Source organism: Pelodiscus sinensis, chromosome 1, assembly GCF_049634645.1.
Source record: "Pelodiscus sinensis isolate JC-2024 chromosome 1, ASM4963464v1, whole genome shotgun sequence".
NCBI classification, from domain to species: domain Eukaryota; kingdom Metazoa; phylum Chordata; order Testudines; family Trionychidae; genus Pelodiscus; species Pelodiscus sinensis.
The window spans coordinates 52,743,956-52,770,847 of NC_134711.1; the positions used below are offsets into that span (position 1 = coordinate 52,743,956).

General features: G+C 41.9%; 1 protein-coding gene across 2 annotated transcripts in view; it reads left to right on the forward strand.

The window, feature by feature from the left end:
- PDZRN4 (PDZ domain containing ring finger 4) overlaps nucleotides 1-26,892 on the forward strand; it is a 411,808-nt gene that overhangs the window by 221,405 nt on the left and 163,511 nt on the right. Inside the window, exon 1 of one of the 2 annotated variants that reach the window (XM_006120970.4) lies at nucleotides 16,806-19,181. The exons of the other annotated variant lie outside the window; for it this stretch is intronic. Coding sequence (XP_006121032.2) covers nucleotides 19,113-19,181 — 69 coding nt within the window. The 5' untranslated portion in view covers nucleotides 16,806-19,112. Of the gene's footprint in view, nucleotides 1-16,805; nucleotides 19,182-26,892 lie in introns of those variants that run through there. 2 annotated transcript variants of the gene reach the window in all.

A 26,892-nucleotide genomic window follows, 5' to 3' on the forward strand; every position in this document is an offset into this window, starting at 1 on the left:
ATGTGAGAAAATTCATTTATTGTTGTTCTCTACATAAGTAAGTTACCTTTGGTTTATTTTAAAGGTGAGCTACAAAGGAATTTTTGTTTGAAACTATGCTTATGTCCCTTTTTTGCTTCATTATGAAGTGAAAAAGAGGTCTGGAAAGATTTTTTTTGTTTAAACAAAAAGGTGTTTGTTAGATGTCTCCCCTGCCACACAACACACGCATGTGTGGATAAGTATTTAGTGGCTCCCAGACCTTTTAAATTACGTTAACTATTTCTAAGGAAAATAGTCATCAAATTGTAACAACTGTTCTTGGTGACTGTGATGTCAATTTTATGCATTCTGGGCTATTTCATGGAGGGGACTTCACAATTGAAGTTAGAATTTAACTGAAAATAATGTAGTCTGTTTTCTTAGACTCTTTCACATACACACCTAGCAGAAAAAAAAATCTAGTTTCAGAAAATACATCTTCATATAAATTTTCTCCACCCTTACCAGTACCTAGAGAGAGAGACAGGAAAAACTTGCTGTGGGTTATGGTGTTTCAAGATCTTTGCTTGTGTTCCTTATTTCGTAATTTAACTGATCACTACAAGGGAATTTTCAATTGCACTCCTCTGTTGATGTTCAGAAGACCTGAGGGGAGAGAAGTTCTCACATTATTAAGTTCATGGATCAAATTATGGGTATATGTGAAATTTCTGTGTAACATGCTGTAATGGAGTGAAGCTGTTGTGTACCTTCTTTCCTGTCTATCGAAAGTACAAGTGACATGTATACTATACTAAAAAATCTAACATTTTCCAAGGAGACTGTGATATAATCAGGTTTGGTCCTGAATGGTGGACCTGGCAGCATGGCAAGGCCTTTTTATGTATTTGTTTGTTTTTTATTGCTGTCACACTTCTACTAGTCTGCTTCATTCTTAATTTAGACAAAGGAAGACACAGTCTAACCTGAAAGTTCAGTTAAGTCAACCACACAAAAAACAACCGAAACACTAGTTCATGAGCTTTAGCAACTGAATTAGGAGGAGCTTATTTAATTAAGTTTGAATTTCTGGCAAACAATTGACTATAAGCATATTTTCAATCTAAATATGGGTAGATGAATCATGACTAACTAATAACTGACTTGGAATTTCACCTAAAATGTGAGAACTCCAGGACTGACGTTTTTAAAGTCGCTGTTCAGGAAGGTACTTAAGCATGTGTTGATCTATCCCTATTCAGAAGAGAACTTAAGCACACCCTTACATCCCACATATCATTGGGATGTAAAGTGTGTGCTAACATGTTCTTCTGAACAAGGGTGTTTTATTGAATTGTTGGTGATGTGTTAAATTTCTTTAAAATAGGCCTATTAATTTTGCCTGCATTTGTAATTCCTGATGCCTAAGACCATAAATTAAAATGATGAGATACTGGTAGAAAGAGTTCCTTTATTCTAAGTGGAAGTGAGAAAACCCGAACCCTAAAAAAAGGCTCTCTCATGACCCCAGGCTAAATTTTGAATACTCAAGAGCAATGGTTCCCAACCACCAGAACCTCTGGCTGCTGGGCTGTGGCGCACTGCCAGGCCACCCCCATGCTTTGATGATCGGCTCAATGGGACTCTGGAGCAAGGCCCAGGCTGCCCAGAAACCCTCCTTTTGCTTTCCCCAGGATTGTCTCTTCTCCCTGCGCCAGGCGCTGCATTGGCTTATCTACATGACACTGCCTTGATGCGGGGGGATGCTGCCCAAGTTCAGGGGCAGGAGGGCCCCCATGGTCGGGGGCTGCAATGTGGAGGGTTGCTCGCTAAGACCCAGTAGCAACAGGCGGTGACTCTGGGAGCTAGTGCTGGGCTCTGCCCCTACAACAGGAAACGACTCACAGCTGCTGCTCGTGGTGACTTTGGGGCCAGGCTCTGGGCTGGATCGCCAAATCCCAGTGGGGACTGCTGCTGGGCCCCCAGAGCCTGGGCTGTAGCCAGGAGGGGAAATCTCCAGCAGGGCCAGTCCCACTGCTCCCCAGGAGCCTCTCCAAGGCAGTGCCCCCAGCCTGGCCAGCCTCTGCCGAGCCCAGCCCCTGCCCCAGGACAGGCAGTACTTGGGAGATAGGTAAGAGACATGGCATACGGTCTCCCCAAAAATACCGAACACACGTGCTAAAAATGTGTTGAGCAATCACGGCCTCGCCGCCCCAGCCACTTCCCCCACCCCCACCAGGCTTCCACACGCAACCAGCTGAGCTGAGAGCTCCCGGCGCCAATTGTGGCCCCGTCTCCCCAGCCACTGGACAGAAGGCACAAGAAACGGACTGTCCAGTTGAAGACCAGATGCCTGGGAACCCTAGAGAGACCTTCTCCGTGCCTCCCTCCCCCTGAGGAGCGGTGCCCCCGGTGCCCTAGGGCTGCAAGGGGAGGGTTTGGCCCCAGGCTGCTTCCAGTGGAGCTGGCTGTGATCCCTGCTCGGGGCCCAGGGAAGCTGCTGCCAGCTCCCAGCATGTGCAGGGCAGGGGGGAGCCAGCCCTGGGAGACAGGGGGCCAAAGAGGGGCAGGAGCAGATAAGGGGGGTGAGGATGAACAGCGATGTGTGAGGCAGGGGCAGTATGGAGATACAGGAGGTACTGAAGGGAGGTTGGGGGGATTCAGGGAAGACTTACGGGGTAGATGGGAGTAGGGGTGCAATGGAGGGAAACTCTGAGAGGGTGTGTAGGTAGAGAAGGCTGGGGGGAGACTGTGGGAGCAAGAGCAGCCTGGCCGGGGAAGATGGGGGAGATACAATGGCAGCTCCCCCACCTAATGGGACTGGCGGGGGGAAGGGATGTCCCACCAAGCAGTCAAAAGGAAATTCTTTCTGTGATTTTTTTTTTGTATTGTAGATATCTGCAAACTCTGATCCGTTACAATGACAGATGCAATGAAAAATAACACGTGACCTCTTAAAATTAACTACCATAACGAATATGGTAATAAAATGTTACCAGTCTGACATAAGTTTGTAAATGGGTTTGCCAGTCCACAGTATAAAAAAGATTGGGAGCCGCTGCTCAAGAGCATCTAAATTTTTGGATAATTACGTGAACTGAACTTCCAGGTCAGACTTTTAAGCTCATTCATAGTTTTTTCCTAATTCTACACTATTAAGTTACGTCTACAAAGTGGAGCTATTTTGGGATACCTCGGTATCCTGAAATAGCTATTCCGCCTCTTAACAGCAAGCCCGTTATATCAAAATGTAATGGGCTCACTATTCCAACATCCCTGTAAACCTCATTGCATGAGAGATAAAAGATGTCTCAGAATTGCACCCTATTTTGAAATTGTGCCAAAATTTCGAAATAAGCTATTTTGAAATAACATTGAAATGAGCAATGCAATTTGTGTAGTGCAAACTGCGTAGATTATTTCGAGGTAAGGGTGTACATGCACCCTTAAAGCTTAGTACATAACAAGTATGCTCCCTCCTCCCCCAGCCTTACTCATCACTACGCTGAATCCTAAAAGCATTTTAGCATGACCTGCACAGCCATGGTGAAAAAACTGAACGTCTTGACTCTTATGGCTGGCTACTTTTGTGATGCAGTGCTGTCACTAAATGCAATGATAATGCATTGATTTTTGAAGAAGATTACAGTGGGGTAGAGAAATATGTCTATTGTACGTAGACATTGTTTAACAACAGAAAATGTGTTGTCTTTTACTAGAGTAAATTGTTCCTTCAGAAACTTATGATTCAGTAGCTGGAGTTGGGGGGAGGGAGGGTGCAGCCATAGCAACCTTAACATCCAGTTACAGTATGTCTGTCAGTGCTGCAAGGGCTAATTTATCATGTAAAGTATATGGTACATATGTCACATTTTACTGTCTGTTCATTTGTTTTGATAATCAAGATCTTGACAGATTCGTCCCACATGGTAGGATTTATAGTAAGGATTTTCTTAACATTGAATTAGGCTGATATATGTAATCTCAGTGTCCTGCACAAAACTGAATAGAAATCAAACTGAATCAGTTACTGGCTAACATGTAAAGGTCTTGCAGGGGGAAAAATGCTTGTTCTGCTTGAATTTACTGTAATTTCTTTCAGATCGGTATAGCAGTCCTCATGTAGAGCAGGCTGAGCACTAGCTTGGAGAAGGACAAGTATTTTCACTCTTAAATAAAGGGTCTTAAAAATACAAGACTTAAGGGCTACGTCTAGACTGGCATGATTTTGCGGAAATGCTTTTAACGGAAAAGTTTTTCCGTTAGAAGTATTTCCGTAAAAGAGTGTCTAGATTGGCACGGATGCTTGTGCGCAAAAAGTGCTTTTGTGCAAAAGCATCCGTGCCCAGCATAGACGCGCTTTTGCGCAAGAAAGCTTTGATGGCATTTTAGCCATCGGGCTTTCTTGCGCAAAAAATTAAGGTGCCTGTCTACACTGGCCCTCTTGCACAAGTATTCTTGCACAAGAGGGCTTATCCCTGAGTGGGAGCATCAAAGTATTTGCACAAGAAGCACTGAATTCTTACATTAGAACGTCAGTGCTCTTGCGCAAATTCAAGCGGCCAGTATACACAGCTGGCAAATTTTTGCGCAAGAGTGGCCGCTTTTGCGCAAAATCTCGCCAGTCTAGATGCACCTAAGCATTTTTCATATGTGTAAGTAAATTTTGGATATGCAGATGTACAAAATTCATTTTTAGCTTTCTCTTTTGGTATGTACACACCCAAATATGTACCTACTGTAGTTTGAAGCCTGATAAGTAAATTCATTTTTCACATATTTCACTTTCTGTCCCCTGCCTTCAATTGTAAGATAATTTTTCTCTTTCTGAAGACTAAGAGTTGAGGGGGACTGACTTGTATCTTAGTGTACTAGAAATATAGACAGATTTAGCCACTGGGGATGCCTACAAGACATGAAATCTGTTGTTTTTCTTCCACGATTAAATGATCTGTAGTGTGAAAGTTGGCCTTGAAGTTTGTGAGATTAGATTTATCCTGTTACATTGCATTAGGATGTGAGAAGGGGAAGATGAACTTTCTCAAACATAAGCCATGACTCTCTTGTTGTACTGGTAATTACTGTTCAAATTACCTTTGGTCTTAGAGATAAAGAGAGATAAAGAATATCTGTTAATGAAAAAAATAGTGTTATACAGGCAGTCCCCGGGTTACGAACAAGATAGGGACTATAGGTTTGTTCTTAAGTTGAATCTGTATGTAAGTCGGAACTGGCGTCCAGATTCAGCCGCTGCTGAAACTGATCAGTTTCAACAGTGGCTGAATCTGGACGCCAGTTCTGACTTACATACAGATTCAACTTAAGAACCCCAGGCATCCCCAAGTCAGCTGCTGCTGAAACTGATCAGCGGCTGATTCCAGGAAGCCGGGGGCAGAGCAACTCTGCCTCAGGCTTACTATAGTCAGCCGCTGGTCAGTTTCAGCAGCGGCTGACTTGGGGACGCCTGGGGCAGAGCAGCTGGGGTGCTGCTGGGTTGGTCCAGTAGCGCCGCCGCTGGACCAACCCAGCAGCACCCAAGCTGCTCTGCCCCAGGCGTCCTGATTCAGCTGCTGCTGAAACTGACCAGCAGTGGCCGAATCAGGACGCCTGGGGCAGAGCAGCTGGGGTGCTGCCGGGTTGGTCCCGTAGCGCCCAGAGCGGCGCTACGGGACCAACCGGCAGCGCCCCAGCTGCTGTACCACAGGCGCCCGGAGCAAAGCCGCGGAGCACGGGGCCAGCGGGTCAGCCCAGACGTGCCCTGGCTGTCCTGCTGCCCTCGGGCTCCAGGGCTTTGCTCTGCTTTGCTCCCCATCCCCCTGCGTCTGGGCTGCCCGCCGCCCGCGTGTTCCGCCGCTTTGCTCCCCGTCCCCCTGGTCTGTTCGTAAGTGCGGATCCGACATAAGTCGGATCCGCGTAACTCGGGGACTGCCTGTATTTTTATTCTAGGCAATAGCACTGTCTGACTTCAGTGTGTAATGGCAAATGTGATAACAGAGTATTAAGGCTATTTACTACATAAACCAAGTTGCCATTGCCCATGCATAAATAATATTTATTTAAATATAAGACTACTTTTCCCATTACAGTTTAGGACTAGGAAGAATAGTCAAAATAGGATTATAAAACAGAAGCTTTGTGAACAAAAGCTAAGGATGTTACAGAAAGACAGAATTTAAAACAATTTATATGCAGAATATTAGTAAATTTATATGATTAAATTTACTTTCTGTATTGCCTGTCGTCCAATTGCTTCTTTTCTGTAGAAAATTTCATAGTTAGGCTGCTATATAAAAGAGAGTAGTTTTTAATGTGTGCTTCTTGTGGTCAGTCCTGGCAAAGAGGAAATATTGATACATTGCAATAACACTGCACTGAAGTGCGGGTAGAAATGCAGTTGGTACACCAAAGTTGTGTGGTCTAGATGGTCTGTAGGTGTCAATGGGACCACTGCTATCTGAACCAAAGGAACAGACAGACAATCAACCTCTTAGAATTACTGAGCTGTGACAAATCTCCCTTTCTGAAGTTGACAGGCTCTCCTGTTTGACTTTTTGTTTCAGGAGGAAAGATCAGATCTCAGATTGAGGATCTAAAATGCCATGCAGGCAGAAAGCAGGATTTTCTATGCTAATTTGTATTTTCCACAGGAAATTGTACTAAAAGAAATTGTGGGATTTCATTAATTTCAATCCACATGACTGCAGGAGTCTTTCACATTCCTCACTTTTTCAATTTCTTTTTTTCTCGTTCTTTCTCTTTCTCTCTTTATTTTTAAAACACGTATACCTGAGTTTAGACCTGCTGTCTCTGTTTTGTAATAGTTTCCCTGAGAACTGCTACAGAGCTCTGATCTGATAACAGAGTATCTGCTGCCAAGCTTGTGGTTTAGTGTGTTGTAATCCTTTTAAGTACCTGTACAATAGTGTAACAGCTGGTGCAAGCTCCAGTCAGTGTAGTATGTTGGGACTTGGGCTCTACCCAGACAATGAGATGGGTCAGGGTAGAACAGACCCTAGCACCTCTCAGACAGCTGGCACAGTAACCAAACACCAGCCAGTCTTGAGAGAAAGACACATCTAATAACATTAATTTTCTTCCAGAGCAGACGGTAAGGTAACTAAAGCCAGGTTGATTGAACTACATTGGGATTTTTACCTAATGATCTTCTGGAAAGCAGGTGCGTTGGCAGTGATTGTAAGCTTCACAAAACCAAAGCAGTGTATAAAGTAAATCCTTGCTGCTGTGGACATTGTATAGAAGGGGGTGCATTAGTGTTAGATCATTACAAAACATTTTGCTGACTGCAACATAATTAATGGCAGTTTTATGGTTCCCAGTTAATGACTGTCAAGAAACACTTGATTTCTGTTCAAATTGTAATTTTAAATCAAACTAGCCAGCTGTCAGACACTTAAATTGTATGTACAGTTTCTCTCTGTAATACCGCACACTACTAACCCTCCCTCCATCCATCATCCTATCAGATTATTAGTTGGAAACCAAATTTTACTTGCAACCATGTATACTGCTTAGGATGAATCTGAGAGTGACAGAAGGTTGTCAAAAGACACCTATAAGGTTAAAAAGTGCTGTGCCTCCCGCCCGCCCCTCCCCCCCGCCCAAAGTATTTCTGTGTTGAAATATTGCTGTTTGCTGTAGTCACATGAAGAATGGCAGTCATATTACAACATCTATATTCGGGCAAAGGAATAATGCCAGGGGACATCCACTGAAGTCTAAGCAAGCTTCCTGTTAGTGAGTGATTTTTTTAAAGCACAATTCCATATCTGGAATGTGCAAGGCAGACAAGCTTTATTTTATTGAATATATCCTTTAACAATAATCTATAGTTGGCAGGAGGACCAGTTTTGAAAGCAAACACTGATGGTGGAGCATTGGCAAATGTCTCCAAGACTCTATTCACTAGAGTACCTCACTTACACTACCAGTCATTCATGTCTCCATATTTATATCCTAAAAACTCACTTCTGCTGTGGTGTGTCCAAGATTTTAGCCAGTTCACAGTGGCTGTATGGAGGGACAGCTGTTTAAAGATAATATATTTTAACAACACTCTATTATCAAGACACGTTTGAGCCTCATGCTGAAAACTTAACTTACATACTTTACTAATTTCTCCTACTCATTGCATTTTTAACCTTTGAACATGTGAACTATTTAAGGCAAGGACTATTATTTAATTTGTATTAGTACAGCAGTTAACACAAGGTGGGCACTACTGGAAACAGAATAGTAGTCGAGACTTTTTTGAGTTTTACATTCAGTGAAACCTTTGTTATCTGGCACTCTGTTAACCAGAAAACATTGTTAACCAGCATTGTCCTCAGCCACAATACTGTCCCATCTTCAGGCGCACAGGCCTTGCTTGGTTTACCATGATTGGCTTAACAATTTTTTAGTTAAGAAGTACTAATCATCTTTAACGAAAATAGAAATGTGAGACCAACTGCCTCACACTACAAAACTACCAATATTAAAAACTTGAGTTTTACTATTATTGTCCATTGTTTTTTCTTAGGTTGATGGGGACCTTCAGATAACTGGACTTTTTAGATAACCAAAATGCCCTAATCCCCGAGCGTGCCAGATGACACAGGTTTTACTGTACTGTGGTGAGGGACACAATACAGAAGCTGAGATTGAGGAAGATGGAGGCACTCTAGATACTTCACTACCTGGTCACCTTGGTGGTAATCAGCAAGGTTAAAGCAGCTTTAACCTTTAAAACCTTTAGCACTTTAAAACAGGGGAGGAAGTGTCCTTCTCACAATAAAGTTCTTGTTGTTGCCCCTCCTGTGAGGTCATAAAGGGCAGGGAGAAGGCAGCTGACCCTGAAAGCACATGTTTTGCACTTTCCTGTCAATCTGTTCACTCTTCAGGAGAGCCTGTCTGCTTCCTGTGGTTGATAAAGGGGGCCAAGGACCACGGTCTTCTGTGTTTTTTCCTTCATAAAACTAAGGGGAATCCTGCTTCCCCCGGGCACCCAGGGACCATCCTCTGCCCTTTCCTACTCCCCCCTCCCTCCCCACTTCTGCCCCACATGTCCACCTGACTCTTTATGGCCTTGCCTCTCACTGGAGCTCCACTATTATATCCAGGTCTCCTACTCGACATTCTGAGACCAGCTGCCCTCATGTTACTTGTGGCTGCAACCACTAACTTAGGAAGTATCACAAAGGGCACCACCCAGCACATGGAGCTTCCACCAACCTAGCAGGGGAGCTGGCCATAGATTCCCTGTGTTGTCCCTAAATGTCACCCAGAGACCTCCATTTTCCTGCATGGCCATACAGTCTCCCACCAACTTACAAACATGGTTGAGGATTGCTGGTCACACTGAAGTCTGACGTGGCTGTATAGGGTATGGCATTGCAAGAGTTCAGCTATTTGTGACCCAGCGGTTGAAATATGTGATAAAAGGCAGCACTACTGACTTAGTATCACAGACCATTTTTTCAATGTAACATTAAATAAAAGATATACTGAATGGACTTGCTGTTACTCATGAGAGTTCTACCACCTCCTTTACCCATGGAGGTTGCTGAACCTAAGAGATAATTCTAGCAAGACAAGCTTATTTGATTTATAGTCAGGTCTCTATATGGGACCCATACGTAGAGATCCCCAGGAGATGCACTGAATTTGTGTATGTGCCACCCTGTCTGGTTTCACTGAGTTTCAGGCCTGAAGTCTGGGTTTGCTTGCAGAAGTGAGCCCCAAATGTTCAAGTTATATACACCAAATTTTCAGAAAGCTTCTATTTACTTATTTTTGTGGACATAAAAGCAATGTTCCATAGAATATTGCACCACAGTGAACATTACCTGCACTCAGTTACTTATGATGCACTCTTGAATGTATTTTCTGATGCTTCTCCAGAGTGATATGGTGCAATTTATTTCCAGCTGTTTCTCCCACCTTGCCTTTGATCAAACTCTGAATTACACTCTCAAAGATCTTTTGCAGATTCTTTGGCAATTTCTTCTCTCACTGCACACAGGTAAGTGGAATCAGCTCAGTTTAGAGAATCTAAGATCTTGGGACTTATCCCTTCTTCCAGCCTCATGTACTCCACCCTTTTCACATCAGCTTTACAATGGTATTTATGCTCCTTTACATTTCACATTGTTTCCAGGCATTCAAAAATCACATCATCCTATCTTAGAAACCATGAACATTTTTTTTAAAGTCATACATTTGGGATCATTTGTATTTGCCTTCAGGTTTCTGAGCATTTAGTGTGCACTTCATGCTTTTAAGCTTTTCTCTGCAACCAGGAGTATTAGAAACTTCCTTTCTCCCAAAACATACAAACTGAGATTATTGTGCAATCTCCTGATCTGTGAGCTGAGGCTTAGCTTTATAAAAACACCAACCATTCATAGAATCATAGAACCATAGAGCTGGAAGAGACCTTAGAAGGCCATCAAGTCCAGCCCCCTGCCCAAGGCAGGACCAATCCCAATTAAATCAACCCAGGCAGGGCTCTGTCAAGCTGAGACTTAAACACCTCTAGGGATGGAGACTCCACTACTTCCCTAGGTAACCCATTCCAATGCTTCACCACCCTCCTAGTGAAATAGTTTTTCCTAATATCCAACCTGGACCTCTCCCACCACAACTTGAGACCATTGTTCCTTTTTCTGCCTTCCATCACTACTGTGAATAGCCTTTCTCCAGCCTCTTTGGAACCACCCTTCAAGAAGTTGAAGGCTGCTATCAAATCCCCCCTCACTCTTCACTTCTGCAGACTAAATAGACCCAACTCCCTCAGCCTCGCCTCATAGGTCATATGCTCCAGCCCCCTAATCATTTTGGTTGCCCTCAGCTGGACCCTCTCCAACGCATCCACATCCTTCCTGAAATTGGGGGCCCAGAACTGGACACAATACTCCAGATGTGGCCTCACCAGAGCTGAGTAAAGAGGAATAATCACATCTCTGGATCGACTGGCAATGCTCCTCCTAATGCAACTAATATGCCATTAGCCTTCTTGGCTACAAGGGCACACACTGTTGACTCATATCCGGCTTCTCATCCACTGTAATCCCCAGGTCCTTTTCTACAGAACTGCTACTTAGCCAGTTGGTCTCCAGCCTGAAACAATGCTTGGAATTCTTCCGTCCCAAGTGCAAGACTCTACACTTGTCCTTGTTGAACCTCCTCAGATTTCTTGTGGCCCAATCCTCCAATTTGTCTAAGCCACTCTGGACTCTATCCCTGCTCTCCAGCGTGTCTGCCTCTCTCCCTAGCTCAGAGTCATCCGCAAACTTGCTGAGGGTGAAATCCATTCTCTCATTCAGGTCGTTAATAAAGATGTTGAATAAAACCGGTCCTAAACCCAATCCTTGGAGCACTCCGCTAGAAACTGACCACCATCCTGACATTGAGACGTTGATCCCTACCAGCTGGACCCGACCTTCCAGCCAGCCTTCTATCCATCTTACCATCCATTTATCCAACCCACATTCCCTTAACTTGTTGGCAAGAACGTTGTGGGAGACCGTATCAAAAGCCTTGCTAAAGTCAAGGTATATCACATCTACTGACTTCTTCATATCCACAGAGCCGGTTACCTCATCATAGAAGTTAATCAGATTGGTCAGGCACAACTTGCCCTTCATGAATCCATGCTGACTATTCTTAATCATCTTCCCCTCTTCCAAGAGCTTCAAAATGGATTCCTTGAGGATCCCCTCCATGATTTTTCCAGGGACTGAGGTAAGACTGACTGGCCTATAGTTACCTGAATCGTCCTTCTTCCCTTTCTTAAAGATGGGTACTTCACTTTATGATGCCTGCTGTGTCACCATATGGTGTGCGTGTTTGTTTGATTCATTGTTCAGGGTTGGGTTAATCACAAGGCAAGGGGCTAGAGGAGATAGGTGTGTTCCAACCCTAACCTTTGTACACTCATTTCCTCTTATAGTTATAGGGCTCCCTTAGTACCTTGGCATGTAAATTATGCCATTTGGCCAGTTTGTGGGCCAAATTCTGAGGAGATTTAAATTGCATATCAAAAAGTGGATCTCACTTTAAGGGAGTCTAAATTCATGAAATTTATTTGCTGAAGAATCTGGAAGAAAGTGTGAATTAAAACACATTAGACTCACTTAGCTTCACCTTGTGTTGACCCACGGGTCTCAAACCTGTGTTTGCAAGAGCAGCCATGCTCCATAGTAGCCTGTTGACGTTTGCATATTAGGAACATGTGATGTTTAGCCCCAGTTTTGGGCTCCACTTCTGCACTTGGGTGGAATCCTAGAGCAGCTGATTGGCCTTCTGGCTCTCCTTGAGCCAGCAGCAGAGCAGGAAGTTGTCCAAATTACCAGGCTCTGCCCTGTTCTGAACTGTGTACTCATGCTTCCTGTGGCTTGATATCCTGACCCATTGTGACTCCTGGCATATGTTTTGTGATTCTGACCTCCAGTTTGACTTGGTCTGACTCATGGTTGTGATATCTCGTATATCTCCTGCTTTGGACTTCCTGTTATCCTGATCCAGCTGACTTGAGTCTTTTGACTGTGAACTCTGACTGCTAGGTCTGGCTGCCCATGATCCAGCTGTGACAGCTCGTTCAGACCACAGTTAACCTGAATGGCCGAGCCTGATGTAAGGAGGAAGGACCCAGCAGCACCACTGCAGCCACTAGAAGCACCAGAAGCTGGTCTAAATTGGCCCTCTGCAGTCAGTTGGATAATCAAGCACAGCAGGCCCAATTTGCACAGCTGACCTCAGACAAGCAGCAGCTGCAGAAGCAAGGAAGATAGCTCAGCCTGAGGATACTGTTCTGCGAACACAGCATTCAGTATCTTGACCCGAGGAAGGGCCTGCAGTATTCTTTGCTCAAGTGTTTGACAGGCACTCCCAGGGGTTCTGGAGCTTCATAAACCAATGCTGTCTTCTGTTCCATTATCCGTGGTGCTTCAGTGTGCTACAGGACTAGTTTACAGTCGTGCATTTAGATGATAGATTGATATTTTCAAGAGATCTGGACCACTCACGACTGCAGTATCCTGGAGAGACCATGATGATACAATCTGTATGCTAAACTAGAGAAGTTCATATTTGATCAGACTTCAGAGTTCCTGTGTGCCATTTTCTTCTCAGAAGGCATTAAGATAGATCTGCACAAGAGCCAGTCGGTTCATGACTGGGACTCCCTTGCCCCACACAACAAATGTGACCTACAATTCTTTTCAGGTTTCTTGAACTTTTACCAGAGGTTCATTTAGAATTTTTCAAAACTAGCTGAGCCTCTGCTGTACTCCGAAAAAATAACGAATTTCACTCATTGCTTGAGGGCCACCATGATTTTCAGCAATTCACTACTTCTCCAGTACTGGCATACTCTGACATGGCACAAGCTTTCGCCGTGTAACCCAATGCCTCTATTTTCATGATTGTGGCAGTTTTCTCCCAAAAGGGAGACTGTAACCCATCACCTGCTGCAAACACTGCATCCCATCACCTCACTCCAGGTGAGCAAAACAATGAGATCATGGTAAATGAGTTCCTGGCAATTAAGACTACATTTGAAGAATGGCAACAGTAGTTGTAAGAGGCTCATCATCTTGTCCAAATGGACCACAAGAATCTGGAGTACCTATGCAAGACTAAGGCCTGAACCAACACCAGCTCTGAAGGGCTATGTTCTTCTCCTAATCCAACTTTACCTTGACTTTCTACTTGGGAACAGAAATGGAAAGGTCCATGCCTTGCCCTGAATACATGCCCCTGAACCACAAGACCCGCAGTCCAGATCCAGCCCACTTTCTAAATCCCATAACTTCCATAATGAAACTTGCTGCCAGAACCTGCTCTCACTAATCTTCTCTGACTCTGTCTTCAGAATTCCAAACAATGTTCCAAAGTTGGCCATCATCAGCCAAGAACCACACCACATCCAGGAGGGGGTCATGTTTGTGAGGACCTCATCTGGGTTCCACCAGAACATGCAAGGGTGCAATGACAGGACAGTTAGAGTGACATAGAACCCAACAATTAATGTACCATTACTTCTGGTTGCCTTGAATATGCCTCATGCTAAAAGACCTTTTTATCTCCCTGCCAAGTTGGTGCCTGCACCAAGATCCTTCACCAGAAACCCTATGGCCATCTCCAACCTTGGGACACCCCATTTCAGCCCTATGAAGCCATTTCCTTGGACTTTGTGGTGGAACTACCAGAATCCAGTGGTTTCACAACCAGCGGTAGGTTACTTTTCACAACCAATGGTAGATTTTACCATGATAGATTACTTTTCTAAGATTTCTTCCTTTATTTCCTGAACAGGTTTACTCTCTGTGGAGGAAATTCCCTGACTCTGGATAAACAATGTAGTCCATCTTCATGGTTCCTGGATCATATCATCTCCGACCGGGGACCGCATTTTACAACCCTCTTCTGGTATCAGTCCTGTGTTTATTAGGAGTCCATGTGCATTTGTCCTCTGCCTATCAGTCACAATCAAATGGCGAAACAGAAAGAATCAGATCCCTGAACAATACTTACAAAATTATATCTACCATCACTAGGATGATTGAGGTACACAGTTACTATATTCAGAGTTCTCATGCTATAATGCAGACTGCACATTCACAGGCCACAGTCCATCTTTATCAGTTGTGGTACCACCCCTGCTTTCATCCACAACTACACATACCCACTCCCAACCCATCTGCCTCGAACTTAGCAGAACTCATCTATTGCATCGAAGAGAAGATGAAGGGACACCTTAAAAAGGTAAAGAATGACTACAAAAGGCATGCAGACAAACATAGACATAGAACCTCACCTATTCAATAGGACAAAAGGTATGGCTTTCAAAAAAACTCTGTATAGACGGACCCTACCAGAAATTGGACTGTTGGTTCCTTAGTCTGTGCTGCTTTTTGGTGACAAATCAACTCAGTCATCCTGGAGTTCCAACTCCCTCAGTCCCTTAGAGTCTACATTGTGTTCCATGTCTCTCCTCTGAAACTGTACACTGAGAACCCATTTCCCTGAACCCAGTCACCACTTCTACCAGTAGAGTTACAGGAAGAGGCAGAAACATTGTTCATCAAGTCCTTGACTCTTAAGATTGAATGGGGCAAATTATGGTACCTGATCAGTTGGGGAGGTTATAGCCCAGACGATGTAGTTGGAAGCCAGAGGAAAGTGTTCAAGCTCCCACTGTGGTTCTGGCCTTCCATAGCAGCTTGCCTAAGAAACCTGGACCTATGTCTCCCAAAGGAGGGTGATGCCATGAGCCTGGCTCTGCAGAGTTTATAGGAGTCAGACTCCAACTTCCCATTTGGCAGCCTATTAATGTTTCCTTACCTTGAACTCATAAATCCCAGCCTATTTGAGATTCCTTCCCTGTAGTCTTATTGCTGGACTACAAGAGCAGCTGTTTGGCCTGCTGGTCCTAACTATGCCAGGAGCAGGAATAAGAAACTGAACAACTGGGCTCCACCCTTGTCTGGACCATGTGCCTTGTGCTTCCTGCAGCTTGATTTCTTGGCTTCCTGCCTCCATGTGGGATCATAGTTCTGACCTCCAGTTTGTCTCCTGACTCTTGACTTCCTGATATGTTGACCCTGCTGGCTCCTGATTTCTGTCTTGTGACTTTACACTTTGGCTCTGACTGCTAGTCTTTTTACCCACAATCTTTCTGTGATACATCTGTGAATTTGGATCACTGGCTTCTCTTACATAATTTCAGCAGAATTCTGCAGTACATTGTAAAATTCTTTGCTGTGTGATAGCCTACAAAAATATCTGGGTTCCATATAGGGGTTTTAGAATGGGTTCCATTTGGAAATTTATAGGCTTTTAAGCCAGAGAAACTTTCAAACATGGGTGTCTATAATTGGCACTTATACATTGTATGTAGGCAATTTTGTACCAATTTTAGGTGTCCTTTATTATCCCATAGGTGCATAAATATGATTTTAGGTGCCTAACTTTTTAAACAATGACATTTGAAAATGTGAGTGTGCATACTATTGTAGTACCCTGTATTTCTTAAGTGAAAATGAATCTCTTGCCATTTTGGCCCAGGCTTACTACATTCGTAGATTGTCTTTAAACTGTGATGAACCTTTGTAGTCTTTGCAGTGACATTACATTGAGGGTGATGAGCAGGGGGAACTCCACAATCAAGAAGATTGTTGAATAATTCAAATATCTTTGAATTACATATAGAATAAGAATTACTTGATTATATTTTAATATATCTTCTGTCCTTTTAGCTACAGATTTGATGTGGGTGAGGATTAAAAAGAAAGCTAGAGATTATTTTCTTCCTAACATCAAATTCAACCTGACAGAAGTGCATAACATATTTCAGTGTAATCATTAGTTGGATTAAGTTTTGCCTTAAGTTTCACATTCTGATGCACCAAGCTTAGTAAAACCAAAACAGCAATTTTTGATGGAATTCAAGGATCCTAAAATATTCCTTTCTTTCTAAAATAAATTCTTCAGCCCTGCATACTATACCCATTATATGGATATAAAAGCAGAAGGTAGAAGCTTTCTTGTATGTATGTGCAAAGGGCAAACACTTCATAAATGGGTGGAGAAGTTTGTCGGTTCCTGAGAAGGAAGCAAAAGAATCAAAGGGCTAGTAATGAAAAAAGGGGCAGCCAGGGGAACAAATAGAAGATTATAGTTTTCCATTGCTTATTTTATATGGTGTTTTATTTTTTTGTTTCTGGTAATTACAAAAAAGAAATCCTGTAGCAATATGTTAAAACTACAGTAATATTTGCAAGGGATTAAAAAATAAGACAGGGTAAATTATGGCTTCTTTTATCATTTTTCTGTTTAGCTTTCTGAACCTGTGTGTATCACGGGAAGAAGTTATGGTGGCTGAAGAAGAGGAAAACACTTTCATCAAAAGATAGTATGATCGTCCTTGAATGATTATCATCTAATTCCTTGATCTGACTTTCTTAAGTTCAGAATTTACACTTCTGAGAATTTTTCTACAGCTCTGCAATGTAGAAACCTTGAATGATTGCTTCATGTATATGAACCTCTCAGCAGGAAGATCATTCCATGGAGAGAAGCTGATACTATTGAACAAAAAGGCGACCATCCCTTAGCCCCTGGAATTTTGGGAAAGTTCAACTACAAACTTGACAGCTTGGGTCCACCTATGCTTGAAAACAGATATTGCAGTTGCGTTGCATGACAATGTATGGAGCTAGTGTAAGAAGTATCTACTCCAAATATGGTCATGATTTGTTTTCTTTCTGCATTATCCATTTATTTTAAAAAGTTGAATTTAATCAAGGTTTAGTGTCAGTTCGCCTATAATTCACATAGAGGTCCTAGCAAACTTTTTAGTGCTTACAATAATGATGCTGTTTTCATGTAGGTCTCTCTGCTTGGCTTTCATCCAGCCAGTTAGGTAAAATTAAGGCCCAGAAAATCGGATTATTACATCCCAAGGGAAAGGACTGATAAGCAGCAGATGATTGTTGATCTACTTACTACTCTGCGTTGGTGGTGTGTGAGGTGCCGCTAGATGCAAAGCCAATTTGTTAACAATTAGTACTCATTAGAATCATTTCCTGTTATTGATTTTAAATATTTGACAAAGCACTTTTAGGAAATTGTACCAAAAACATAGCTTCACATCAGTGATTAGAATTAAAAATCTTCAGGGCCCAGTGTTAATCTTACCTAAACTGGTTTCATTGGTTTCAGAATAATTATTTTTGCTTTGGAGCCCACCTGCTATCCTGTCCAGTTTAAAGATGCTTTGGAATGAGGACATAATTCTTAATTAATGGAGGTTCTAGATGAGGCAGAGTAGAAACAAAAGAAATCTTGGTCATTTTGTTCTATTTTTTTAAGGATTCTAGATTTGCTACAATAAGGATTTTTTTATCTTTAAGAAACTAATTACATGTTGTAAAACATATGAATTAGGGAGCTTATGGAACTAGATATATGACTTCCATTGCCTTTAGCATTTAACAGGTAGGTTTAATTTTAAATGCATCCTTGCCTTTACCTACTCACTGAGAACGGTAGGGCTATTAAAATCTAATTTGCAAACAATAAAATTAGGCATGTTGGCCTGATATGATAGAATCTTTTGAATTTTTAAAAGTCCAAGAGGATGTGTCTGTTCCTTTTCCTAAAAAATTGGGCTTGATAAGATTTACTATAATTGCTATTTAACTATGTATGCTGTGTACGTACAGGGTAAGCATATAAAGTGTAAATATACATTTAATGTGACCACTCTGTGTGTACATATTTACATTATATGTCTAATCATATATGCATAATATCTACATATTATGTAATCACGCCCACACATTATAGATTCATAGTTATGGCATCCTTTCTTCGTGTCTTAATACTGGCAATTTCAATTAGATTTGGTGGTGTCAAAAGTGAATTAATACAGCCATATGGGTTTGTTTTGTCTTCTTCCTTTTTTTGTGTGATTTAGATATTAAACAACATAAGTTATCGCAATCACTTTTTAAAATGCATTTTTGAAATAAATTTAGTGATTCTTGTTTCATAAGGTGGAGACCTAAGTTAGGAACTGATTTTGTGCCTCAGAAATTCTTACTTCTGAACTAGTCTCATGATCACTGGTAAAATTAAAGGGCAAGTGTGTATTCCTCTTTGAAATATCCTGTTTAATCTCTCTAACCTTAATAAACAGAGATAGTATTGACACAAGTGAATTTTGTTTAACCACACTACATTTGCTTCTTAATTAGTGAATATTCATCTGTCATCAATAGCAGCAATGACACCCCTCCCTGCTAACACGTTCTGTCATAAATAATCAATGAGTCTCTATTAATATTCATGAGTTAGAATCTGTGTAGTCATGTGCACTGATGCAGAGACAGGGGGAGTGTTGCCATGAACTGAGTCGAAACTCTGTGTGTATATGTGAGTGTAAGATACTTAGGGAAAAGGAAGAAGAGCATGCTGCTACACACTACCGGGGCTTGTGCTTCCAGCTAACAGTGGTGTGTCTGTGTTTCTGTGCTGGAGTGACTGATGAAAAACAGTAGTCAAGTGTGGAGGGTGATTCCCTGTCAGTGCATTTGCCTTTCAGTTCTGGGGAAATTAGAAGCCTTGCTCTTGCTTTGCTTGTTAGAATGGGCTGCAATCTCTGCACTTTTCAGAAAAGAGAGGAACACTACAAACTGCTCTATGAAGTTTCACAGGTGAGTGCAGAGGATATTGCCAGTGACTCCAGAGTAAGAAATTGTACTCCTTTAAAGATAGTAAGTAAAAAGAGATGCTCTTTTTTCCCTGTGAAAATTGTTAGTGAAATTGGTTGTTTTTTAAATTATTTTCAGATGACTGTTGTTTTTTGCTTCTTTGCCACTCCCCCTTCAGATGACTTCCTGTGGGATACTTTTAACATTTTTGTGCATCTTCTGGCAAGATATCAGTCATAGAACAGCACTCTTGTTTAATCATATATGTAATGGTTTAAGGGAGCCCTTAGGCTTGATAATAGAATTGTGATTTCAAATCAGTATTACACTGGTGCCTCTGCATATGCAGAGATTTAATAGGTCTGTGATCTCAGGTAGATCTAACTTATGGAAGAAAGTTTTATGGCATGTCTGGGCTGGCCAAGAGGTTTATTTGATTTTCTAAATAATTTAACATATTGATTTGATTTAAAACAAAACCAGAATAGTTCATTTGTATTTTTGAAATGCAATAGCTTTAAGAACTGAAGTTTACCTTAGCTTTTGTTTATGCATTCTTTGTGTTATTTCTCTTTATAACTAGGCAGTGATGTTAATACCTTGTAGTTATCTGTGTCTGTCCCCAGCAGCAGGAATATTAGCATAGCAGTGTGCTTCTAAATGTTTCCAGCATGTTCAGGGTAAGGGAAAAAAGAAGAAATTAGCATTTAACATAATAGCTCATAATTTTGCACAGCACTGTTGAGTCAGTATTTGATTTTAGGCTTTTTGTTTGCTTGTGGAATTGCAAAATATGGCAAACTAAAGTTTTAATGCCTTTTAGCATCTGTTCTCTCACACTCTCTAATTTGTCCAAGCTCTGTCTGACACACTGCTGTTGACATAGGCTGAACACTTACAGTTTTGGACTGCAATGCTGATGACAGGCAATAGTGAGGAGAAAACAGCTTAGAATGTTGGTGGTCTATTGGCACAGCAGTAGCTAAGTGCCCATTGCCTACTGCTTCCCTCAGAGTTTTTCTTGACGTGATTCATTTCACAGTGGGCTAATTACAAAGTAGATTCTCTACACATGAAACAGCCTCCTCAGTTGCAGTGGTAATGCACATTTTCATGGTAATGTGATCAGAGCCTCATTAGCCAGTTTCCAAAATGATCCTCTGCATTAATTAAATATAAAAATGACTCTTTTTATCACCATAGAGAGGAAAAAGAAGATTAACATTGTTAATTACCAGTGAGGGCAATACCTCCATTTCATTTTTTACCACAAACTAGCAACCACATTCAATCCTAAAATAATGTCCTTTTGCAGATAACCTGTCAGCTGCTTTGACTCATGAAGATGGTCTCTAGGTGGAACACTTTCCTTTAGTTCAGTAGTTAGCCATAATTTCTTCATTAGGTTTTCCTTATAGTTACAGTACAGAGGAAAAGCAAAGCAACATTTTTTCAAAACTCTCCACAGCTGTGAATTGCTGATCTGAAAATATAACATGGAGAGTGCAGTAGGTCTTGTCCTTCTTTACAGTGCTCAGGAATAAGGAATTCAGATTGTTCTGTAAAAGAGACCAGAGCTTTCTTAAATGATGACTGTAGGTATATGAGGGAAAAGGCTACCTCTTTTTTAAGATAGAACATTTTCAAAATCTTTCCTGCAGTGACATTCAGTAGTAGTATATACTAGCACAATCCAAAACAAGACAAAGTGGCTGGGTTTTATTAAAGGATTCAAAAAGAATCCTTCCCTTTATTTATCTGTATCTATTCTACTGCTGAGTTGCAGTGTTTGTGGTCATTAATGGCAAAGGTAGAAAATAAACTAACACTTTCATTTTTCCTCTGGTATTTGCCAGATAAAATGGAATACCTAGTAGAATTCGAGTTAGTTTTTGATGGGAGTAATGAGCAGTCAGCTCCTAGCTTTTGTATACTGCATTGTTTGGAAAATGTCACTGCTAACGTATTGTCTGGTGATACCATTTCTGGTCCTGCATGGATTTGAAAACTAGTTTCTATTTTTGATCCAATATTTATGCAACTAGGTGCCCACATGACAGTAAGTATGTTTTTGCCCAGATGTTCCAGTTAAGGAACTGCTAGTAACAGCTACCATAACATCCTATTTATGACACTGACTTAAAACTAGATGCTGGGTAGTAATTGATCTATTAAAGCAAGCTTACATAGATATTAATTCTTAACTTAATTCTATCCTTTAAAATTGTACAATCTTGTAATTTCTAGACCAGGTCTCTTCATCTGCACTGTGGTGGAAGAGCGTGGAACAAGTTAGTCTGTCAGGGATATGAATTGAATGAGGATGAACAGTGGCTCACTGACATATGTGGATCAGCTAGGTCAATTTATATTCATAAAAGGAAAGCAATCCTACTATTGTATCTCACCTTTCAGATGCTGGACTACCTGATAATGTGGGATGTGTGTGCACTACCATATTTATAGATACAGTAAATAAAGCAAAGTGTGTTTGCTGAGGAAATCCATGCAAACACAATGAGGCATGTTATTTTGATGCTGTTTGTAGTGAGGTCAAATTTAGCTCTGGAGAGATTAGTGTAGCAGGGCTGATGGGAAATGAAGACATCATTAGAATATTTATATTTTTTCCATTTTCCAGACTGGTTCAGTTTCTCAGTGAGATAGGTGGTCTCAGGGTGAGAATACTCAATCAGAGTGCAGCTTTGATTTATGCAGGAACATTTTATTTTAGTAACTACACCGTATGCTGTAGATCAGGATTAAAAAGAAAGTCAACACGATTTCCAGGAATTAATATGTAAGATATGTCTGAGTGCTGGAGAAGCACTCTTATAACTCTTAAGTGCCTTTTCACCTACCCTTAGGGTCTCAAAACTCCACAGCCTTGCTGCTCTTTCACGTTAAGAACTATCAAGACAGAAAATTATAAATGTGAGTCCTCCTCTGCACATCCATACCTTATAGAAATGGAAGTTCTGTGGTAATTTCACAATTACAGTCTTTTACATTGATACTTCTTCAGTTAGTGTTTTACATCTTCTGTGCATTACACACTGTTGAAATATATACTTATACTTATACTTCCCAAGCCAAGTAATAGGGGATAATTGTGAGATCTAAGGGGGCTGATGAGGTTTCCTCCAAAATAATGTAGGGGTAGAATAGGAGCATGAAATCACTTGTATTAAATGTATCACCAGGGTCTTCGTGCAAGATCATTGTACTAGACTCTGTAACCAAATAAGAGACTGTCCCTGCCTTGAAGAGTTTACAGTCTACACGTAAAAGACACAAAGGATGAGAGTAGGAAATGGAGGCATAAAATAGGTAAAATGACCTACCTAATGACAGCAAGTCAGTGGGAGAAAGCTTACTGAGTTCCAGTTCAGTACCCCATTCACTAAACCATGCTTCTCACAAGACCCTAACTAAGGCCAATGTTTGGTTGAAAGGTAACTTAGAACTACTGATGATAGCTTAATATTTATCCTATGCTGGTATCCAAAAGTGCCAATCAGGATGGATATCCCCGTTGTAGCTAGGAAAATACTGGCTCTGCCCCCAAGAGCTTGCAACAAAAGATTGTTTTGCAGCTGGGAGCTGGCTTGATCACTTAGCTGTTCATTTCAAGATTTTACATGTTAAAATGTGTAAAAAGTTTGTAAGAAAAGTGTTAGAATTTTTTAGGATTTTCTCTGGAATCTGTTGAAATTCAGTTTGAGTTTTAACTGGTTTAACCTGTTTGCGTGGACTCTGAACATCGGATAATGGCAATATGTTGAATGAGCATGTTGTAGCAAATTTATATACAAATATTTTCTGCCAATTTCTCTGTACAAGTCTCTCTGTTAAATTTTAAACTTTGAGAACATTGCAGATACGTTCCAGGCGCAATATGTGTGTGCGGGGGCCTGATTACTACTGGTTAGAAGCCATCTGCCTGTCTCTCTGATTCTTCATTTGTATATTTTCTCTTACTATCTTTACTTTATGAAGCTGTATAAAACATTGGCATGCTTTTGTATTTCATTTAAAAGTCTCAAAATGATTAGCATTCAGTTATAATTTTTGTCTTTATTTTCTCCATAAATATATATGTTGGGGGGGGGGGGGGATGGTAGGCATGGGTGGTGAAAGCCCAGCCCCGCCCCTTCCATCCCCCCTGGAGCCAAGACCCACCCACTTCCAACCCAGCCTTTCCCAATGGCCAGGTGGAGAGTCAGGGTCGCTGAACTGTGGCCTTGGCCCAGCCCTCCCTGGTGGCCAGGGGGAGAGCTGGGCCTTGTGCAGCCTCAGCCAGGCCTTCCTTGGTGGCTGGAGGGGGGAGAACCAGGTCTACCATGCTGCAGCCTCAGTTCAGTAGTTGGGGGGAGTGTCGGGGTTGCCACACTGTGACCTCTGCCTTCCCCAGCAGCCGGGGGGAGAACCAGGACTGGTGCAGCCTTGGCCTGGCCGTCCCCAGCTGCCTGAGCGGACAGACCTGGGGCTGCCACACCATGGCCTCAGCCTGGCCCTGCCTGGCAGCCAGGGGCAGAGTCGGGGCTGCCTTTCCCCAGAGGGGTGTAGTGTTTGTCTACATTGCTTCATATCACTCACAGGATAAGAAAATGGTTAAAGAAGAAATACAAATTACTGACACACATAAAGGGTACTAATGGCAGTGGAGGCTGATCCAGATGAGAATAGTGCACCAGTAATGGCATAATTGTATAGAAGGACAGAGGGATAGCCTGTGCTATGGTGTATTTTTCCTTCCTGAGCCATCCCCCTGTCCATTATTCTTAGGCATTTGGTCATACTGATATTTTTTTTGCTACTCATGCCACCTCAAAACACATGATGAGTTTGCCATTAAGATCTCCATTCTATTGATAAGTATCTCCTTTGCTTCTTCTCCATTGCCATTCTTGATAATTCTAATGCAGGGCCAGGACCCTCTTTCTAAACATTTTGAAAGTACCATCTGCTCAACATCACCAACATTTGGTGCCTGCCTGCTGGTTCAGAGTTCCCAAATATTTTGAGGATATTCCCTGCTGGATATTTGTGTGTCAGCTCACATCTAACTTTCTTAGATTTTTATGATCTCAAAAGCATGTTGTAATAGCCAATTTTTACTATGTGGGAGTGTGAAAAGAGAATTTTAGGCTAGATGGTTTGAGAATGGGGAGGATTGTCATGACTGATTAGAACAAATACACGTAATAATTCCAATGGGTCATATTGCATTTCTTGGGTTTTAGTTGCTATTTGCTTTGTGGACTTTGGTATACAGTTAGGGTGCATCTACACTGCAAGGCTTAACTCGAAATAAGCTACACAAATTGAGCTACGTCAGCTGCATATCTTATTTTGAAATAACTTATTTCAAAATAGGGAGTATCTACACAGCACTTCTTTCGAAGTAGAGCACTCTTCCTCCGACTTTCCTTATTCCTTGTACAATGAGGGTTACAGGAGTCAGAGTAAGAAGTCCTCCAGTTTGACAGTATTTTGACGCTATTTCAAAATAACTGCCTGCTGTGTAGATGTGGATTAAGTTATTTTGGAATAGCACTAGTCATTTTGAACTAATGTTGCAATGTAGACATACCCTTAGAAAGTTACACCTCTGAAAACCATCATTCTCTGGTCTGGCAACCTCTGTGGTCCAGCAGGACCATGGATGCTCCTGGACCAGAGAGCCCGGAAGCCTAAGGGCAGGAGGATCAGCTGGGGCTAGGGAAAACAAGGTAGGCAGCTCAGCTGGAGACAGTGCAGGCCTGGGGCTGGAGTCTCTCTGGCTGTGGCAGCCCGCAGTAGCCTGGGGTCGGAGTCCCCTAGCAGCCTGTGTCAGCACGGGGCTGGAGCCCTGCAGTAGCCCCTGGGTGCGTGTGGTTGGGGCCGGAGCCTCGTTGCAACTCTGCAGCAGTGCGGGGCCAGTGCTGGAGTCCCATGGCAGCGCCATGAGTACTGGGACAGAGCCCTGTGGCAGTCCCCTGAAGCATGGCACTGGGACCCAGAGCCTTCAGCAGCCCAAGGCAAACAGGACTGGACCTCCATGTCAGGAGTCAGAGCCTGTGAAGCCCAGGGAGCTGGCAGCATCTGAGCAAGTAGCCCAACCAGGTTGGGGGAGGGGGAGACAGGGTGCCTGTTGGGGAAGCCTGACAATGTGCTTGGGGGCTGGTGACAGGAGACCTCCCCTGGTCTGGCAAATTCTCTTGTTCGGGACCGGTCAGGTCCTGATGGTGCCGGATCAGGGAGGTCCAACCTGTAATTGTGAAACAGCTGATTGCAAATCAGTTTAATTAAGAATTTCCTGTGGATGCTTTAACTTTTTTGAATAGTTCAGGATTTTTCTTGGAGATTTTTAAGGGTTCAACAAACAAATTTGTTAGAGTTCTATTTTGTGTCACTTAAAGTGAACAAAGCTTTGAATGATTCTCTTTGCAGCAACATTGCCTCACAATAGTGTTAGCAGCATATTTACTGTAAAATATGATCATGGAAAGCCTGTTACATATTTCCAGCTGTATCTGAGGAAGTTGCTTGCTAAGAATTTATTTAAATGGACTTGGTCAAACTAAGTAGGCTTTAAAAACTCTCTTGCTATGAACGTTGTTTTTCTTGTAGATAGCGAGAGTCATTTCTAAAAATTAGTGTGAGGAACCTATAGTCTGTCTTTCTTCCTTGCCACTTGGTTGATGTCTGTGTACTTATGAAATCCCCATAACCATAACATCTGGATGTCTTTGGTAAGTGAGTTTAACTCTGAAGGTGAATTCCTAACCTGAATGAAGCCAGTTGGAGTTTTAATCCTGATTTCAATGATGCCATGATTTCATCTCTGTGTCCGTACCTATCTGCAAAATGGATATACCTACTGTCCCAACATCAAAAGGAAGGATAAAGGAAAAAAGAACCATGAGATAAGAAACCATACAGTGGCATGTGAGATAAGAATTCAGCACATGAGCAGAATAGAGGCAACTATCAAGCAGCATTCAGAATATATCAGTGATTTGTAGAGATATGGAAGACTATTAAATACATATTTTAAAAGAACTAGTTGAGGTACTGGATGGCATAATTTTCTTTATAATTTTGCATTTTCTTGCTTTGTCTAATAGTGGTGGGGAGCATGAGAATCTGTCTGAGGATTTGTATTTTTTGTTAAGGCTGATTTCCTGAAGTAATTTAATATGGGATAATCATCAGGCAAAGTTTAGATCTGCATGGAGACATTTCATCCTAAGAGCCTTAAGTATTAGAAATGTGAATGAAGGTTGATAACTTTTGCACCCACAGAGTTCATAGTTTTGATAGAGCAGAGTCTTGTGGTAATCCAAATTTACCTATTGAAAATTTTATTTTTTGTAGAGGAGGGTGATGAAAATGTCATTGGAACATTCTTCCAAATATTTAGATAAAATGGGACTAAGTTGTGTATCCCATTTCTCTCCTGGAGAGGTTAGAGCATCACAGAGGAAATAAACAATAGCAAAGGTCTGTACAGTGGTATCAGGATGTAAGGGTAACAGACAATCCTACTTTTGAGAAGCTTCATAAAGGGTTACATGAAAAGTTCTTTGATATCCTCAGAAGCAAGGCACTATGTAATTGCTATTGTAGCTGATCAGTTCAGGATTCCATGTTTATTCTGTTTTGAACAAAGTCTGGGAAATTGAACTCAGAGGAAGTTTTGTGTGAGGACTAAGAGCCACAATATGGT